This window comes from Coturnix japonica, chromosome 11, assembly GCF_054131305.1.
Source record: "Coturnix japonica strain WE chromosome 11, WE-NBRP24, whole genome shotgun sequence".
In the NCBI taxonomy this organism is placed as follows: Eukaryota; Metazoa; Chordata; class Aves; order Galliformes; family Phasianidae; genus Coturnix; species Coturnix japonica.
The window spans coordinates 20,374,771-20,393,947 of record NC_140673.1 but is presented as its reverse complement, the minus strand read 5'-3'; the positions used below and the strand labels follow the sequence as shown (position 1 = coordinate 20,393,947).

Below are 19,177 nucleotides of genomic sequence, written 5' to 3'. Positions count from 1 at the left end.
ATAAGCAGTCACACCATTCTATACACAGCATCCCTTATGTTTTTACAGTTCCAGTGCTTGTAAAAAAATAAAGCTCAGCGCTGATCAAATGCACCACCAATAAAATTTCAAGGGCTATTTCTGACACTTGGTATTCTGACACCTTTGTTTTTCTATGTCTGTAAACACAGAGCAGTGACAAACCTGGCAGTGATGGCTCAGACCTTATTTCCCCTTGTCCAAGGTGGAGAACCTGATCCCAGCAGAGCAGACCATCCATTGCCCTGCACCATGGGCAGAGGTCAGGCTGCTACCAGCTTACATATCATTAATATTAGAAACAGAATGGTTGATGCTTTTAAGGCAGAGTCAAGCTGAAGTGAGATTCCAGGAGCAAAGAAATTCTCCTGGCCGTATGCAACCATGCTTCCAGATGATGGGTATCATAATCACAACTTCACTGCAGAAGAGAAAGCCTAACATGCACAACTCACCTTGTGGGACACTAGATGTTAAGATCTGATAAAAAAAACCAGTAGGGCCATGTCAAATCACCCTAAGCAAAGTTCAGACCCACTGTCCATGAGAGTGCCAGCACTAAAAGCAAATCAGCTGGCAAGACATCAACACTTCAGGAGCTGGCTTCCCCTTTATTTAGCTAAAAATCTCATTTATCGGTTTTATTTGTTTTCAGACTAACCTCCTTTAAACAGGCTGACTTATAATCCTGTAAAACATCGTCACGTGTATTGAGGAAATTGGCAAGGATGCTAATTTATTGTCCTCTAGGAAAGAAAAAAAAAAAAAAAAAAAAGCCCTCTTTCCTTGATTAATGTATGTTTTTGTATTGTAAGATATTAAAGAATGTTGCTTCACCTGTAATTATAGAGAATAGTTTATTTTGGCAAAGCGCCCTGGCTTCTGGTTGCCAAGTTATGAATAATGCAATGTTCCCCATTCTAATTTCCGTGTTCTAAGTAGTGAATTTGGAGCGGGGTGCATGCAAGGGCACACACACACACACACACACACACACACACACAGCTCTGTGCCCCCCCCGCCAGCAGCGCCTCTATTTTATACTTGCTTGCACAACTTGTTAATACCAGCAGCTGCTTGCCAAGTCCAGAGTTTGATTCTGACTAATTTCATCTCGATGCGAACCAATGTTGTCTCTTTTTCTTTCCCCCCGCAGAAGAATTATTTCTCTTACACTTGCACGCACCGCCGCAATACCACTGAGGGGAGCTTACCGCTGCATTTTAAGCTGCATTTAGCTGGGAGTTGGGTAAAGATTCCCCAAAGAATTTAATGACAGAAGAATTCATTATGCTTTCCCACCTCCTCCGCCTCTACAACGCAGAGCCCAACAACGTCTCTACAGAAGCAGGAAGTAAATTCAGGGCTGGCTCTTTCTCTCTCTCTCTTTTTGGCCCAGGTTTTGCCAGGACACATGTGCCCAGCCCCAATCAAAACAGAGACAGATGGCACCGCTGATCATTCAGAATGGAAGGAGCCTCGGAGTCAGTGCGTTTAGATGCATTTGTAGGGCTACACGGTATCTGCCGGCCACTGGGACTGATTTAAAAAGGCAGCGAGTGAAAGACTGAGCTTGCGCCAAAATTTTAACTGTGCCATTTGAGCAATTATGGTTCGACATGAAAGCTGGGAGAAAGAATGCATGGGTCATTCTGATCTCGATTTAGAGACCGTGTCCCCTGTTCCAAAGAGGAAATAAATGCAATCCCATCGCTTTACTGGCGCAGCTTTGACGATAAAGGAGAAAGCCATGCTAGGAAAAAGCATTCTGCTGCAGGTTTGACTGGGGCAGCGCGGGCTGCATTAGAAAACAATTCTCTGAGCAAAATTCCTAAATGCAAATTGTCGCATGCCCTGTGCGGTGATATGCCAAGTCACTTTTCAAACGCATCCCTCATCCCGCTGGATCAGAAGTGCATTGCTAATAGACCTGTGAAGGCTCACCGTGCCGTCTCAATACAAATCAGGGCCAGCGAAGGCAGGTGGTGAAGATGGGAAGTGCAGCTCTGCTCCCCGACGAAGAACACGGGTTACAGGTTCCAGCCTACCGAGACTGCCTGATCCACAAGCAAACAAGTCTGGATTACAACCAAGCTCCATGTACAGCTCGGCAGGCCTATTTCTCTTCTGAAAGACTTAGGTCTGCTGTAACCCAGCATCCAACTGCAGTCTGGGGGTAGTCTGGGATTATTGGTAGCTTTGGCTGGATAATCAGGGCATTAAAATTGTAAAACATCCCTGAAGTGGAAGGGGAATTGCAGCCTCCTAGGCTGAGCCTGTGCACAACGAAATGCCTTCTACTCCCATGGCCTGCCTCCAAACAGCCAAAATAAACAGGAAATATCTATGCTACTACAGCACCGCTTGGATTCATCTGCAGCCTTTTAAGGGCTTTATCGCCGAGGTGATATGCTTTCCAGAACCCCATTCATGAGCACTGATTGGAGGTGCACAAGGGCAGCATGATAACACATCCTCCAGACAACTTCCTACAGCTTGTGCTGCCTGGCCTAGAACTTTTACACCGCGACCGTTTCCTTTCATGGGGAAAGAAAGGATCAGAATTAGCATCATTTAAGGTAAATGTGCCTTCAAAAAGAAACATGAGGCCATTGCACTTTAGTATCGCATAACCAACTGTGGTCCCAGAGCTGGAAAAGGAAATCAGCAGTGGAGATGAAGGACAGGTCATGAGCTGGCTGTCCAAGGAAAGGGCAGGAACTCTTACACAACTTAGTGGGAAACAGAGCTTTGGAGGGATAGAAACTGTCCAAAACAAGGAAGAAAGGTGAAGTGAATGGGTAAATAAGATGAAGTGGCCACAGCGGTGGGTAGTGAGGAAGGACAAGCATCAACACCAAAGTGAAGGCAAAGAATCAACACGATTTTTAAATATTATAACCCTATTTTCTATTACATTGCTTGCGTAACACCAGTGTTATATTTTTGGGGGAGATCTTCAGCAAGATAAACACAGCTTAAATCTGCTTCTTGCAGCAATAATCTGCCCTCTGCTGTATCACAAATGTGCACGCAAGTGTAAGATAAATAATCGCACACACTCTACAGTGTCCCATACGTGGTTTAGCTGGGAAATAACACAAACAGGGTATTTTTTTTTTGGTACTACTTCATATTTATATTTACTAACTATAGCCTAAGAAATGCATAACCTACCAAGAACCATAAACCCAATCATCCTGTTGTCACACAGCAGCTGGCAGAGCACAAACACTTACTGAGTCCTGCTGTAATAGCCAGTAAGTGCCAAAGAAAGCAGTAGCCCTATTAATGCCAGCACACAGAGAAGCTGTGCAGCCAGGGCTGCCCTCCAACAGATGCACAGGAGAGACAGCAAACTGGCAGCGGAAGGGGCACAACACGGCCCCTCTTCTGCTCTTCAAGGGAACATTCCCATCCAAACAAAGAACATGGCCTACATTAACAATAATTCTTACTTTTCTCTTGAGAGCCTCTGAGCACCGTGCAAACATTTCCTAAAAAAAGAACAAAAAATCCCAGTCCCTGACTGTTAATTCTTATAGCGTAGGTAAGGATGTGAATAAACAGTCACATCCTTGAAGTATTTTCAGAAGGGACACAGTAGGATCTAAAATGCTCCATCAGAGGCATCGTTAAACACGACAGGCTAATTTTAGGGATGAGTCCTCTCTCTGATAAGCTGCTCACACATCTCAGGGCAGAATCCGTCTGCTAGAAGGCAGCTGGTTGTGTTTTATAAGCTAAAGTTTCTCTTACCTATGGAATAACTCCAATATTTCACAGGGAATCATCATCCATCTAACTGAAGTACCCTCTAACGGACCATCAGCCTCATATCCCCTTTGAAATAGCACAGCTGAGCACTTGCTGGGCCACGATTTATTTTTTACCTTCTGAGACATCTTGCTAACTCTATAGCTCAATAGTGACAGTCGAATTTCACACTGCGATAGCCCCCCATCGATTTTTCACTCCCAGGAAGCAACTCCACAAATTAAAGTTAACAGCATTTCTGAAACTAAGAAAAAAAGAAAAGAAAAAAAAAAGAAAGAAAGAAAAGAAAGAAGAGGGCAAAGAGACATGAAAGGCAAGATGCCTCAACTGCATCTGCAAGATAGGAAGAAAATTCCTTCCTGGGGTTTGAGCTCATGGTGGGATGAGGATGCTACTGCCACAAGAGCCGGCAGCTGTTCTGGCTTTGCAGACACTTCAGCTCTAAAATGTTACAGACAAAAGCACCTCTTTCACTGCAGGAAGATGTCCAACATGTCTGCAAGAACTGCTTCCAAAGTGTGAGTATTATACCCTACCTCTGGATACAACTGTTGAACAGATACCACCGTCACACCAGATCTGAGCTCTTCCTGTTTACCTGCCTTGCTGAGCTTCATAGAATCACAGAATCATTAAGGTTGAGGTCTTTTCCAAAGATCACCTCGTCCAACTGTCCACCTACAACCAACATCACCCACTAAACCACATCCTTCAGTGTCACATCCCCATGCTTCTTGAACACCTTCAGGGATGGTGATTCTACCACCTCCATAGACAGCTTGTCCCAGTGCCCGACCACTCTTTTTCAGATAAGCTTTTCCTAATGTCCAACCTGAACCTCCCCTGGTATAACTTAAGGCCATTCCCTCTCATCTTGTCACTAGTTAACTGGGAGAAGATCCAATTCATTAATTGCTACCCTGGGAAGAACCATGACACTGTCAGAATTTCAGCTGGCACAGTGGTAATCACATCTGAGACCATCACTGGCACATTTAGTTTCTATCAAACAGTTAAAGGAGGAAGCAAAAAACCCAGCACTCTGCTCGCCACCAGAGCCTGAACACCCAATCTAGAGGATGAAGTAATGTGAAAGTCTCACTTCATAAAAAAAGCCCAACATCTGCCCATGCACCTTTCCAACTCTGACCACCAGCACATATTACATTCTATTAAATTACTGACAGGAAGAACTAAAGCTTAAAATAAATAAATAAATAACAGATCTGGACACAAGCCCTGAGACATGGGCAGCACTCAGTCCAGCTTCAACAACCCCATGCTTCCCAGATCACATCTCCAGTCTGCATGGGCTGGTCTCAGCCTGGAGCCTCCTGTTGCAGATCCTCAGCCCCATGCTCCCCCCTGAGCACAAAGGCTAAGGTCATTTAATAGCTTGAGGTAATTTTAAAAAAAATTATCCTTGCTACAGGATTTTCTTGTCTACCACCAAAGCCTATTAATGGTGTGACATTACAGAGAAGGGCTGGGGAGTGCTTATCCTCTGGTGTGAATGCAAGACAGCTTCTGTTTCCCTGTGACACAGTGGCTTAAGTGTGGCTCCTTGCCTTTGAGGCCTGAGCTAATCCTCTGGCTGCACGGTGGAGCAGGGGCTCCAGTCTCAACCTGTCTCCCCAGGAGCAGAGGCTCTGAGACCCAGACACTGATGTCTGAGCTGCTGCTCTTTGCACATCGAATCCACCCTACACTTCAGTTTTAACTAATGTTCTCCCCTATGCTCCTGCAGCAGCCAATGCTGGAGCCAATGCTTTCTGAACAGCTGCTCTGGAATGAGGTGAAGTGAGGGGGAAGGGGAAGAAAGAGGAGACAAGAAAAATAGAATACAATTGCTTTTTGTCTCCCAGACCCTCTTTTTAACCCAACGAGCATCTCATCCAATGAAGCATGATGAGCATGAAGTGTTATATAAAGAAGATAATTATAAAGGGATTTAATGCTTGGCAGGCTCGCATCTCAAGGTTTATGGTGGAGGTAGCATACTCACTTAAACAGCCGTGTGTCCAGGCTTGCTATTATGTGGGCAGCGCTGCTGGGGCCAAGCGGAATCAGAAACAAGATTTAAAAAAAGAAGAAGAGCACAGCCCCCTTCCCACTGAGGATAGCAGCTCCAGTCCCACCTCCTTCCAGTTCAGTCCCATCCCTGATTAATGATGTTGTCTTCCTGATTTATGACCCACCCCAACAGATTAGAGTTTCCCTCTTCAGCCTTCCCCCACCCCCCCAGAAGGCACAGCCACACTCCACTGGAAATATTAGAGAATTATTAAATAAACATTCATACGTCATGTCTCTTCCCATACTGAGCTCATCGTAGTCAACGCTCAGCGGCCGGGGCCTGTTTGCTTTGGGGCTGACACCAACCAGCTGGAGTGATTCATGGAGAGGCTGGCTACAATGCTCCGTGCCATACATCATGCTCGCAGCGCTCCCTGCCCCGGCGGAGATAAACTGATCAACCACAACGGGCTGGAATGAATTTATGACAACACAAAATTGAGGAAAACAAATGGGAGGTGACCCAGTGGGCCACTAACCCAGACTCTTTCGCTGGCCTGCAATCTAGTCTGGTGGCAGAAAGCAAAATTGAACATTGGCACTCTGAATTAAGATGCTGGCTTTTAACCCCAGGGAACCTCAGCCTCAAAATGGCGCCAGGACGCTGCGGGCAGCTCCAGGGAGGAGGAGGAGGAGGAAGACTTCTGGGGAAAGGCACTTGTGTGTCTTGCAGACGATGTGGGGTGGCTTTTGGACAATTAGGGACCGCTTTGCAAACCAGAGCTGCATCTCATGCCATCTGCTGAGGGCCAACATGGCCTGTCTGTTCCCAGGAGCCTTTGGCACAAAGCACCCAGTGATGCTGTCCAGACACCTTCCATCGGCACAGAGATGAGATTACCTGGGCCTGTGGTGAGCACCCAGCACACAGCTGCCACTCAAAGTTCAGAGCTAACATAGGTGAGCTCCATTTCTCAATGCTGATGTATCAGAGACACACCGCTCTCCTTGCCTACATGTATTTTTGGAAGAGGGGAGGGGGAAGGAATGTCACCTGTAAGAGGGAAGGATCGATACACGGATCACTGCTAACACTATTAGCCACTGCCTGAATGGAGGGCTTGGCTGACGCAGGTGGTAAGCCATGTGCTTCCCAATGCTTTAAAAAATGCTCATCAGATGCTGCACAGTGTTTAACACACCTATTAGCAATGATCAGGTCTAATAGCAAAAATTAAAATTACAAACAACAGGGTGAAGTGATGCTGCCGAAAACTTCCTGTAAGTGCCACCCAACACAAGAAAAATGAAACCAATTTAGGTCCAGATTAAGAAACAGGAACTAGAGATGAATCAATTTAGCCTGTTGGGTTGGGTCGCCATATATCATGGCTCAGAGTGGAGTGGGAAACAGCCAGACAGTATGAAACCTTTCTCCCCACCCCCCCCTTCTGCAGGCTTCTAGCTCTGATCCCTGTTATCAATTAATTTAACAGAACCCCTCCGCACAGACAAGCACACAGAGCATTCAGACTCCTTAAATGGCAGGACAGAAACTATTTATCACACACGAATCTCAAAGGAAAGGAGCAAAAAAAAGAAAACAACCCCAAAACCTGACAAAACAACAACAACAAAAACCAGCAGTTAGATATTTTCCACCTGAAATGACATCTTGCTTTCTGAACCTCAGTGAAATAAAAGGCCTTAAATAAAAAGCCCTCCCCTGCTTCTTTAAAAATCAGCATTATTGGAAAGACTCAGCAAGACACAGAGGTCTTTACTGTAATTTCTATTGGGTTTTGCTGACCTTTTGCACCTTCTGCAGCACTGAAGCTTCAGCAGGACAAGGTTATTGTGGAACAAGGCGTCGTGTGCATATATATACACACACATGTGCATGCATGCAAGCACACACACACACTCCTCCACTTCACAGCGGAGCTGGCACAAGCGTTGTTTGGAAAGGATTCTGGGATCCTTCAAAAGGTGCGAGCTAAAGCCTCTTTGATCAGATTATTAAAGCTATGTCAATTTTATCACTTGAGCTCAAGTGTTCTGGAAAATGTCAAATCCTTTCAGCTCCTGCAGTTTAAAGATTTTCAATAGAAGCAGATCTGGGAGGGTGGAGGGCTGTCAGTCTGACAGGCAGGAGGTCCGGAGCAGTGTCTGAGACAGAGGCTGACAGATCAGGGCGAATGGGATGTGTGTTTTCCCAAGTCCTGGCCAACAGGACATATACAACAGCTAGACTTGCTCTAAGGGCAACACTGCTTCTGTACTGACCTGCGAGCTCTCCAGCACTGCAGTCTTTGGCTAAAGTCTGCTCACCAAGAAGTATCAAGCAGCACACAGCCCACATTTGGGATAAGCCAATAAATCATCTTGCAAAAAGTAAAGTGCCGAGACTGCAAAGAAGTGTTAAAGCTTCCTCTGCAGCAGGGAATTTCCTCAGCTATAACTTCTGATTGTGAATAAAAGCTTTGCCAGGCTACCTGAACTATCAGACACCCCACAATGTGCAAGTGACACAAGCTCTTGCAACAAGACCAGGGCAAGAAGTTAATTACATTAAAGAATAACTTTCTTTAAAGTCTTCTTCATTTCAACATTAAGTTTTTCCCCACCCTAAATTATCAATATATCTCAGCCACAAAATGTAAATACTCCCTTCTTAAAACCTGCTTTTTCTCATTTCTTCCATTCCATTCAAGCTTCTTCTCCTCTCACTTGATCTTGGAACAACATTTTATTTCAGGTAATTACCAACTCAAAAAATCCCACAATTAACAGTCTATGGTAACAACAGACAGCCTGAAGTTGTATGCTTGGGCTGCCAAATGCTGCCTGAGCAGGACATCTCCTAAGTAGCTTGTGGGGGGGAGCTGAGCAGGGGGGTTGTTACTCAATCACAAAGTGCGGAAAAAAAGGTGTTTTTTTTAACCCTATGCTGGAGGATATCCAGTTAGCAGAGAGGGAAATGAAAGGAGATGATTGGGGCACCTGCATTATTGAACATTCAAACAATGAGAGTCAAATTTCTGATTTGACTTGAAGGGCTGTAGGTAGAATAAACAGAGACTGAGAAATGTTTTTGTTAGTAACCATACAGAGATATAATTTGGATCTTAATGCTCTCAATGTGGTTTGTGCCAAGTTATGGGACTGCTGGGATCCCCCTTGTTGGAAAGATGGAGGGTGGTACGTGCAAGTATATTCGAAAAGATAGACCAGAGACAATGGACTGCCCTCAAAAACAGAGACAGCTGAGAGTCAATGGACTCCATAGTTCTTAAACCAAGAAATAAAAGCTATCCACTTTACACTCACTTTTCAATGTCACTGTTCTTACAGGTCTTCTGCATGGTTTCCTGTTTACTGCTTTCACCATTACTCGTTGAGGGCATTTCTGTTGAGGGGAGAACAGACAAATCAGTAACAGAACAGGACGTTTTATCACTGAGATGAAATAATCTGAGTTACAGTTTCAGAATCGGAGGACTCTGATGAGTCATTTTCATATCAGTGTTTCGAGAGGAGACCAATACCACGCATCCCTGTCTGGCAGGGGGGCCCTCTCCCTGCATGGCACAGTCCCACAAGTTAGGCTGAAGGCACAATATGTGCCCTCTCTTCACTACAAACTGATTACCCTTGCAGATGTGCCATCTGTTTAAGCTAGGATTTAATTCAGAAAGGTTTGATGCAGCTGTTGCACCAAAAAGTACTTCCAGAAAGGCGACTATGGAGCAAACTTATCCAGCCCAGACCTTGCTCTCAACATCTCCCTTTTTCTGAGACCCTTCAGACACAAGGAGAAAAATATATGCCAGTAAGTAGTATGACAGAACAGTCTGCTCATAGCTCTCTTCTCAACCGGCATTCCCATGGCTCCTCCTAACACTGGAGGGGTGTGAGCCTCCAGGAAAATAACAGTCAGAAACAAGCCAGATGAACCATCCTGGGGCCAGTCCCTGGGCTGCAGGTTCAGCACCGCTGCCTCATGTAAAAGGTATGAAGAAAACAGAGCTCATAGCAAGCATCATCAGAGCTGCTTCCTCATCACTGTTGTGGCTGCAGTTACTGAAGCTGAACGCACCTACGAGCGAGTGCTCCTACATCAAAGAAAACAGATGTGATTGCCTACCCCACAGAAGCAAATGCCTGCGATAGATATCTTATGTTCTTTGTTTAATCATCATGCCTTTGGCAAAACTGCTCCTACCCAGCCCCCCTTTCCACTGACAGTCAGTTATGTCTTTTAGGTACTTTAAAGGCCGGGAATCAAATGCCCAAAGCACTACAGTAACAGAACAGGAAACAGAATCATTGGGACAAGTCTCTTCAGGTCGCTGAGCTTCAGTTCCCTTCCTAAGGGAGCTAGAATAGCACTGCCCAGCTCTGGAAATGGATTTGGCATCTACAGCTGGAAAGCGCCAGGTTTTATTATTCTCATATTTCCACTGGGTTGCTGCTTACACTTCCAGTGCTGCTGGCATTAAATAAAACAAAGCAACAGCTGAATAGGTTTAACCCTCCACCCCTCAATTAATCATAGGAGCTTCCAAATAATTTGAATTACTAATAATGTGAATTAAAATTTCACATTTACTCGTTTGCTCTGGATTCTCCATAATGAGTCACGAGGTAGCACAGATCCCAGAACCTCCAGCATACCCCTTTAAAGAAGGGAAGATGATAAGTAGCTGGGGAAAAAAAATAAAGCAACAGGTGCCCATATAGTTTAAACTCCTAACAGCTGAACATCAACATTACAGTCAAGCTCTGATGGCTCCCTCTGTGATACAGTAGTTTGTCTTTTAGCGACAAGACAGCAAGTCAATCCAACCCCTGTCTCTATCACCGTATCACTTGCAGTTCTATTTTTGGGAACTTCCCCAAATTCACTGAGTGCAGTTCACTGTGCTGATAAATTTTCAGGAAAGATACCATAATAGGTTGTACACACATCTGCTGGTACTGCACGAGAGCGTCTGTACCTATCATTTTCCTAATTACTGGCAATCAAAAGATATGGAATATCTATCTGCCCTCCTGGAGCTAACAGATGAATTATTGACATGCTTAACACTCACCGTCGCTGGCCCATTTAGAAAACTCCGGCGTTATTCGAGTACTGGGTGTGCCACCACTAAAAGAGAGAAGGGCAGAATGCTAAAGGTTGAACGTAGAAGATTCTGCTGCTTGGGAAAAGCCAGTCCTTTAGCCCACCAATCCACATACATCTCTCCCAATACTTCTAACCATCAGACTAAGCATCAAATGCGAGCTGCTGGCTTGCTGCAGGAGGTGTTTTTGTGTTAGCACACATCTCCACCAGCGAACTCCCAACCTCTCTTCTAGCTGTGACCTCTGCTGAATCACATGAGGGTTGTGATGCTGACTGAAGGCTTGGGAATCAAATAGCACCTGTGACCTAAAGCTCGTTCTCGAATACCCAGCTTCAAAGATGAAAACCTTACCAGTGAACAGAAATCCTCCATGCTGCAATAGCTTCTTGCTTTAGAACTAACTGTATGCCATCACAAGCCCCATCCTTCCCATTTTCCCATTTGAAGAACGACAGCATTGAAGTGCAGACCACTCCTGGCCCCATCCATTCATTTGCAAGCCAGTAACAGAGGCAGTAAGAGAAAGGAACCTTCCCAGGAGCCTGTATGCTTGTGGCTGTATAACATTTCAGCTCTATGAGCTGTGACAGTTGTGCTCAAAAGGTAACTTAGGCTTATGCTTCAGGGCGTCAGCTAATCTACTGCATTTCTACAGCAAGTTGCCCAAATTTCAAAGTGCTTTCACAAGCAACAATCTCCCTCCTGCTTTACAGAGAGACGGGGAAAGACTTCACACAAACAGCAAAACATTTTAGGTGCAAGTCACACATATGGAACTAGATTTCCATATCTTACATTCTCAGCGGTCTCAAATGTTAAACATCCACGGCCACTAATGAGGGGATATTCTTGTTACAATGCTTCTTTTTCTTAGCTGTGAAGGAGCCTTAGCATGTTTGAGGCCCGCCTGTAGTCTAGCACAGTTTGCAAAGTATTGAATGGATCAATGGTTTGGATCCAGTGTGGCAAAGACACACTTCTATGGAGTGGAACCTAATTTTGAACTAGTGTTTGTGACAGACTAAGCAGTAAGAAAACTTCATTTCACTGCTCTATCAATCACTTCAACCTTGACCTCACAGGATCACTCTGTGAAAGAGACAGAGGGGTAATTTAAGCCCTGCTTTATGCAGGGCAGAGGGCTTAGAAAGCAATCCTAGCTCTCTGTTAAGACTCATTTTACTTGCCTGAAATGCTTCCCCAAGTGCCCTGAATGCTGTCTGCCTACATTCTTGACATATGCTTGTGGGCAGAGCACACATTCTGCCCAGGATTAATCTGTGTACCTTGCAACAATAACATGATGCAGTGAAATCACACCTTAGGTGCCGGTCTCCTAATACAATGAACAAGTTTCAGACCTTGTGCACCTGACAAGATGTGTACAAGGCCCTGAAACAGCACAGGTCCCCTATGGCCAGAATCCACCTTCTGTCCAGCACTGCTCAGGGAGAAAACAGCGCTGGCTGGGCAATATGGTGGTTAATGTGGGGGAGTGTGCGCAGGGAAGCTTTATGAGGCTGCACAGGTAGAAATGGAGACACACCTGTTACACAGTGTTTTTTTGTAAGATTCCCTCTTTGTGGCCAAACAGATACCTTCCACAAACTGAGATTTCCCAGAAGTAACAAAAGCAAATCAGAAAGGCACAGTACTTACTTTAAAACAGCACCTCGGAGCGCCTCCCTCTCTTTGGCTTCACCTGGCTCTTCTCCAGTGCAAGGGATAACGTCTGCCTCTGTGTACCTGAGCACAAGGAGGTTAAGAAACATACAGCCTTGCTGCAGACAATGGAAAGATTTCTGAGGTGGTTGGGACACTATCTGGGATGCAGTACAAATTCACATCAACCAGAAACAAAAACCTCAAAAGAACAGCAGCTGGTATCCATGGAGAGGTCTGCTTTTAGATTGTGGATGAGAGTTTTGTTTTAAGTGGAAAGATACAGACAAGTCCTCAGACAGCATCAAATCACCACAGCTTTTCAGAAGAGGAAAACCAATTCCTCAGCCTCTGAAAGTGCAATTTGCACAACTCTACTGTTTCTGTTTGAAGTACAGAGATCTACCAGCTAAAGCCTGATGCTTTGGTGTTAAAGACCAGTACAGATCTGAACGCAATCTAATTCTACAGATTTACATTCCCTCTCAACACAGAGATGTCAGTGTCTGCCTAATACCCCTGTGGGAAGTCCTCCTTGATGGCTGCACAGCTGCTGTAGGGCAGGAGTTCTGGAGCTGTGTCTGAAGAGTCTGGCTCCCAGCTGGAGTTCCAGAAAACTGCCCTTAATGAAGTCTTTAACAAAAGGAATAAAAACTCATTCTCGCAGTTACAACGGCAGGTGAATAACGCTTGAAATATTTACTGCACAAAACCACTGAAATCAAACAAACACCCTGTGGAAAATAAACTGTGTTTCTAACCACAAAGCAGGGAAAGCTGTCTATATGGAAGATGCCTGGGCAGAGATGAGAGTATTGCAGAGATGAGAGTATCACTTATGAAATACAGATTGGAGAAACAATAGTTTTGATCTCCTGCAGCATCTCATACAGATTTCCCCAACTGGATCTGAAATAGTTTAGCACGTACACAAGGATCTCAAAGGGAGGAAACTGAGAATCCCTACTAGCTCAACAATGCTATGTAAACACTGATGATGGATCTCTAGGTTCCCTCTCAGTTATAGGCCTTTCAAAAACGATACTGTGGTTTCCCGTATTCAAGTGTGTCGTCCCCATCCACATCCAGGTCAGCGTCGCTGTCTGGATTCTCTTTGCCGCTGCACATGATGAACCCAGAACCTGGAAAATAAAACAACAAAATATTCTGGTGAGCATTTGAAGTGGAGACCAAAGATCTCCTAAGGACAGGAGGACAGCACCAACCAGCAGGTCATCCTTTACGCTGAACAGGCTCATGAAAGGTACCACCATTTAAAACAAACAAACAAAGCATTCATTTATTATTATTATTTAAAATGTTTAAGAAAAGCAAACCTGCTTCTAAGAAAACATCACAGTCATTAGCAGCCCCTTATGAACTCTTCCTACTTGAGAAAGTTCTAGTGCAAGTCAGCAGGAGTCCTGTACTTCTAACAAGAATTGATCAGGCATGAGCCCAATCCCAAAGCAAGTTCCAGCTGTGCAAGAAGTACCCCTTTCTAGCAGCATATAGATTTATTTTGGTTCCAAAGCATTTTGTTGACTGTGTTATAGCTGGTTGTTATAATGTTTCTTTTAACTGAATGCAAGCACCCACGGAAGATGAATCTTCACTTCCTATTTACTACCTGAAGTTACTAATAGGAAGGAAACACTTATTTCTGCATCACCAGCCTAGTTCTAAGTGCAGAAGACAGGCTATCATTAATGTAGGAATGGTGAATATGAGGTGCATCTCTGAAGAGAGATGACATTATCAGACCTAAGTCAGCCTCTCAAGTGATACGATGGCTTGAGTTGAGCTCCCACAATCTCACATGATCAGCAGCATATTTGCACTTTCCCAGGTGAGAGGAGTGAGCTGCATTCCTAAATCTGCATCTGTGCAGAGAATAGGGCAAGGCGAAGGTCTCATTTCCAAGGACACGATGCAGACAGAGCCCTTTACCATCGCTCTCTAGGAATGGATGCTTTCACTGATTCATTAAGCCCCCAATAAAATTTGTTTATATGGATTTGATATTTCTCTTCCCTGAATATAAAGAAGGTCCTTAACGAGGGATAACTGTAGCATGACAACGATTTTAAGACTAACCTTTCCTAGAAGCATAAACTACCCTTTACTTGAAAGTAATTGCCAGCCTTAATTTCCAGCAGAAGCAACGCTACTAGCATTGACAATGCACATCCACCCTGTGTGTCAGGTAGTGCAAGAGGTGCTCGTAGGTCAGCTCTGCAGTGACACCAGGGCAACCTCCTTCCATCAGAGCCTTTATAAGCCTAGTGGCCACACACTACCAGCCAACATATGTCACGAGCTGCCTCTTCTTGCTGCAATGGCTCATCTAGTAAATCTTGAAACCTTCAGTTCATCACAATGTTTGGGAGAAGATTTAGAGTACTAAGAGAGACCTGTCAAAGAAGCTGGATAGTCTTTCAAAGCTGCCTGAGAAGTCTCAGGGGGTGATGGGGCAGTAATTTACAGGCATGGCATTTAACCTGCAGTAACACCATCCCCTGCACCTGGCATTGCTTTAGCCCATCACTTCTCAAAGGCCATAAACTTCGGACATACAGGTCTTCATTTTTCTTTTGTAGCTGTGGGAAACACAAATCATGTAAAGCTAGAGCTGTGACTTGGCCTGTCCCAGAGGTGATCTGAATGTTAGCCAGATAATGAATACTTGGAGCCTGCTGGGAGGGAGAGGGGTCCAAAAGAGTGAATCTAAGAGAGACTGCTCCCTGCGTGTCTCTATCTGAAAGAATGCCAAGCACTCAGAAATCATGAATCGTTCCATCAATTTTGTTCCCAAGTGACTCAAGCCGACTAGTGGTTTATGGTTAGAGCTTAAGAAAAGAAGATCTGCTTACTGTGAGACAATTTACAAATATGAAGGCACCTTGACTTCAGAATCCCAGTGTCCTTGCTCTCAAGACCTTTGCACTTAAGAAAATCCCTTTTAAGTCTGTAATGGTAATACTCCACAGATCTTTTGCTGAATCTAGCCCTACAGTAGAAATGACTGCATTCCCAACAGGGTGCTTTCTTCCCTACTGTACACAGGCATGTATAGTGGAAAGTTTTGGACAAGACATGGTAAGTTAACAGATGCACACTGGGAGAAGGACATAACAGAGCAGTTCATAGGGTAAGTTGAAACATAGGAATAGGGCAAGTTTTGCAGGAGGGCTGACGGCAGACTGCTCATTCTGACGCCTTCACCTGCAGCAAGGACGGATCCTGAGGCCAGTTCTAATGGGTTGGGGTTTGGTGCCACAGCTTCAACCCGGCTCTCCTTGCCTAACTTCCTGAGGTTGCTTCCATGCACAAAGCCAGTGAAAACACCCACACAGCTGTTCAAATATTTGACGTCTGAACTGCTTGACATTATTCATTCATCTCAGACTCATTCAAAACAGATTTCTGAACAAGTGCTGTTATAAATGGATTAAGTGGGCCACTAAATGCAAGAAAGGCCTGATAGGATCACACCTGCTTCTCAGTAACTCAGCCCAAGTGTAAAGAGGACTCAGAACTTTAGCTCACAGTGACAGCTTGGCAGTACCATCCAGAAGTGAGGAAAGTGTGAAATGGAGCACAGAGGGCTCTGAGCAGAACAAACCAGCTTTGAGACAGAGCACATTTAGACCTGCAAGAGGAGATGGGGAGCTTCCAGAAGACCCCCAGCCACCACACCTGGGTGATTTGCAATCCAGCAGCGTGCCCTGGGTTCCTCAGCAGGGCTTTGCTACCGAAGGACACGCAGTAATTCACTGTATCCACAGAGCTGCCTAGAGCACACTGCTAAAACCAATGCCGCTATCCAGAGGTCAATGCTCAAGACCGGAACTTTATCCCAATGTGTTAATAAAGTGAAATCCGACAACTGAATGTTAAGTTGTAAGCCTGACCTAGGAATTCACAGGAGATGTGATCCTGAGGCTGTTATTCATAGGAACAGCTGCGAATCTTACAGAGGGTATCCTGAAGCCTGAAGAACATAATTCCACATGTGAACTTGAAAATGCTACTTACAGATTAAACCAAAGCACAGACTCTCTTACATCTTGTTGAAGAATTTTTTTGTTCTTGCTGTGCATTTGGCAGGAGGCAACCACTCGTCATGCGCTGCCGGCCCCGACACAATTAGCCTCCTGATGCGAAAGCACCACAATGCTCTGACAGTCTTAATCCCTGCTGCCTCCTTAAGGTCCAGACAAACAGGAGTGAGCAGGCAGGTCAGGCGCTGGGGCCATTAAGCATAGAAAAAACAAAGTTACAGCTCTGTCTCCAATCCCCATTGCTCTTGCAGCCAGGTGCTCTGACAAGCAATTCCAGCACTGGTATTGAGTGGCACCTCTATAAACCCTGTGACAGTTTGGGAGACAAACTCCCCCATCAATCAGAGTGTACCTATCAAGATCACTTACCTAGAGCGCCTGCTGCCCTCCGGCACTGTGTACACAGCTTTGCTTGGGCTGGCCTTGGAGCAATCCACCCGAGCTCCGATTCTAGTTGGTTTCTGAAAATTTTAGGTGATCTACAGAAGCAAAAATGTTTCTGAAATAGAGAGGCCGAGCTCTGAAAAGCAGGACATACTCGCATGCCTCTTCACCACCGCCAGGCTGCAGGCACTGACAGGCTATAGGAACCAGCTGAGCTTGAAGGAGACGGGGAATCACTTCCTACCTCCTTCCACATACAAATTAATAATGGCTGGTAATAAATCTCATCAGAAATCCTTTTCTTCCCCTTTTCTAAGTTTTTGCAGCACTTTGTTTTCTCCTAAGCTGTCCCCTATGCCTAAGCATCCTCCCTGACCTCTGCACCACTCCTCAAATCGCAGCTCCTTTGTGCAATCCCCCCGATGACAGGTCATCTCAACATATCTTCACTGAATGGCAGCTCTGGCTCAGATAGAGAGTCATTAACATGATATATATAAACGGATTCACGGAACAGAGCAGATAAAAGAGCCTCACATTCAAGTCCTTCCCTTTCTCCATCACGCTCGGCAGCAGATGGTCGCAGTGACAACATATGCTGCTTCAGGTGTTGGCACTGCTGTCTCTTGTGTTCACAAGGAGACTGGCAGACAAGGGAGCAGAAAGGTGGGACAACCAGACCAGTGCAGACCCAGATCTCTCAGCCAAATTTCATCAGCACAGCAGGGAAAACACAGGCCTACAGTGTTCCTCAGCTCCTACCTGAGCAGAACAGTCAATAAATGCACAGAGAACAGCTGGTCCCCAACACCATCACTCCAAACACAACCAAGGAACAAAATTAAAGTGTTAGTATTAGCTGCACCGCTGTTGTGACAGCAGCTACTAGATGCTGCTCATGCTGAAGATTAAAGTCATAGGAATAACTTGGGCTCGGCTCTCAGGAATGAAAGCTTCCCATCAGTATCGGTAATGCACAAAACTCTAGATTTAAAGAAGAATTTCTGTAAGTGGGTCTAAATCGAAATCCATCTCAGCATGTGGCTCTACTGGGGCCTGTACTGGCTGGGAAGAGGCATTCATTCTGCTCACAGGTAATTTGCACATGTTCAGGAAAGAGAAAAAGTCTCCCATAAATCTCAGAACTGCAGCCTTTGCTAATTACACTCCTTGCAGTAACCCCTTTCTGCACAACCTCCCCTTCCAGCACGTTCACTCTATTTTCTTAACGAAATGTCACTCGTTGGCTTCTTGCAGAGTAAAAACAATGAGGGCAATAAAAGTAGTTTATGCAGACACACGGCCAGGCCTCACACACACTTCCCGAGAATGGCTCTAAACTGGGTTTATTTCATCAGCTGCTGAAGTATCCCAAACTAGCACTAACAGGACAAGATGGCACGGATGCTGTTTTGTTTTAAAAGGCGTTTGGGAAGAAAGAAAAAGCCATCGGGGGTTCTCGAAAGCAAGAGCGAGATGGAGAATGAGGCCAACCTCAGCCCTTCTCCACATTCACAACGCTTCCCCAGCCATATTTCAAATCGTTCCCCATCTTTCCTAACACAAACAGGGACAGAACGCTTCTCCTAGTGACTTTCACAGCCTGTTGCAGGAAAAATGACATTTGGAAGCCATGAAAAGCTGCTCTCAGGACAAGGGTTTCATTTCTCAGGAGCGAGATCCATTTCAAGCAAAATGATGATTTACCTGAAAAACTGACACCCGCCTGTGTCATTACAGCATGCACCTGAAATAGCAGATGCATCAATTGGAGGCCGTCTGTTAGCTCCCACGGCGGCACAAACGAGCTGCCAGAGAGCCGACGGCTCAGCAGCATCGCGGATGCTCACAGCAGTTTTTGCTAACAGATCAGAGGAACAGCTGCCTTTAAAGAAAGGGCCATATAATTTTATGACCATTACCATCATTTTGCAGCAATGCGCTGAACAAAGGGCAGGCAAGCTCCATGGTAAGGGTAAGAGCCAGCTGCTGTGAGGCTCGGGGAAGAGGCATCAGGGAGCTGCCTAAGGGCAGGTTTCTTCTATGCCTCCCAGGTACAGATTGTGGCTATAGATGGGGATGCAAAGATCTGATCTGGTGTGGCACCTCCTGCAAAGCCGTCTC

At 45.2% G+C, this 19,177-nt stretch overlaps 1 protein-coding gene across 15 annotated transcripts in view; it reads right to left on the bottom strand.

Moving 5' to 3' along the window:
- RNF220 (ring finger protein 220) overlaps positions 1 to 19,177 on the bottom strand; it is a 157,610-nt gene that overhangs the window by 13,210 nt on the left and 125,223 nt on the right. For 14 of the 15 annotated variants that reach the window (XR_014932806.1, XR_014932807.1, XM_015870371.3 and 11 more), the window contains 4 exons: positions 13,651 to 13,747; positions 12,603 to 12,689; positions 10,908 to 10,963; positions 9,142 to 9,220 (listed from right to left, as the gene is read on the bottom strand). Coding sequence is in view for 13 of the 15 variants with exons in the window: in XM_015870371.3 (XP_015725857.1) it covers positions 9,142 to 9,220; positions 10,908 to 10,963; positions 12,603 to 12,689; positions 13,651 to 13,747 (319 nt within the window). In the remaining 2 variants the exon portion in view is untranslated. The remainder of the gene's footprint in view (positions 1 to 9,141; positions 9,221 to 10,907; positions 10,964 to 12,602; positions 12,690 to 13,650; positions 13,748 to 19,177) is intronic. The other variant, XM_085511558.1, reaches the window with a different exon arrangement.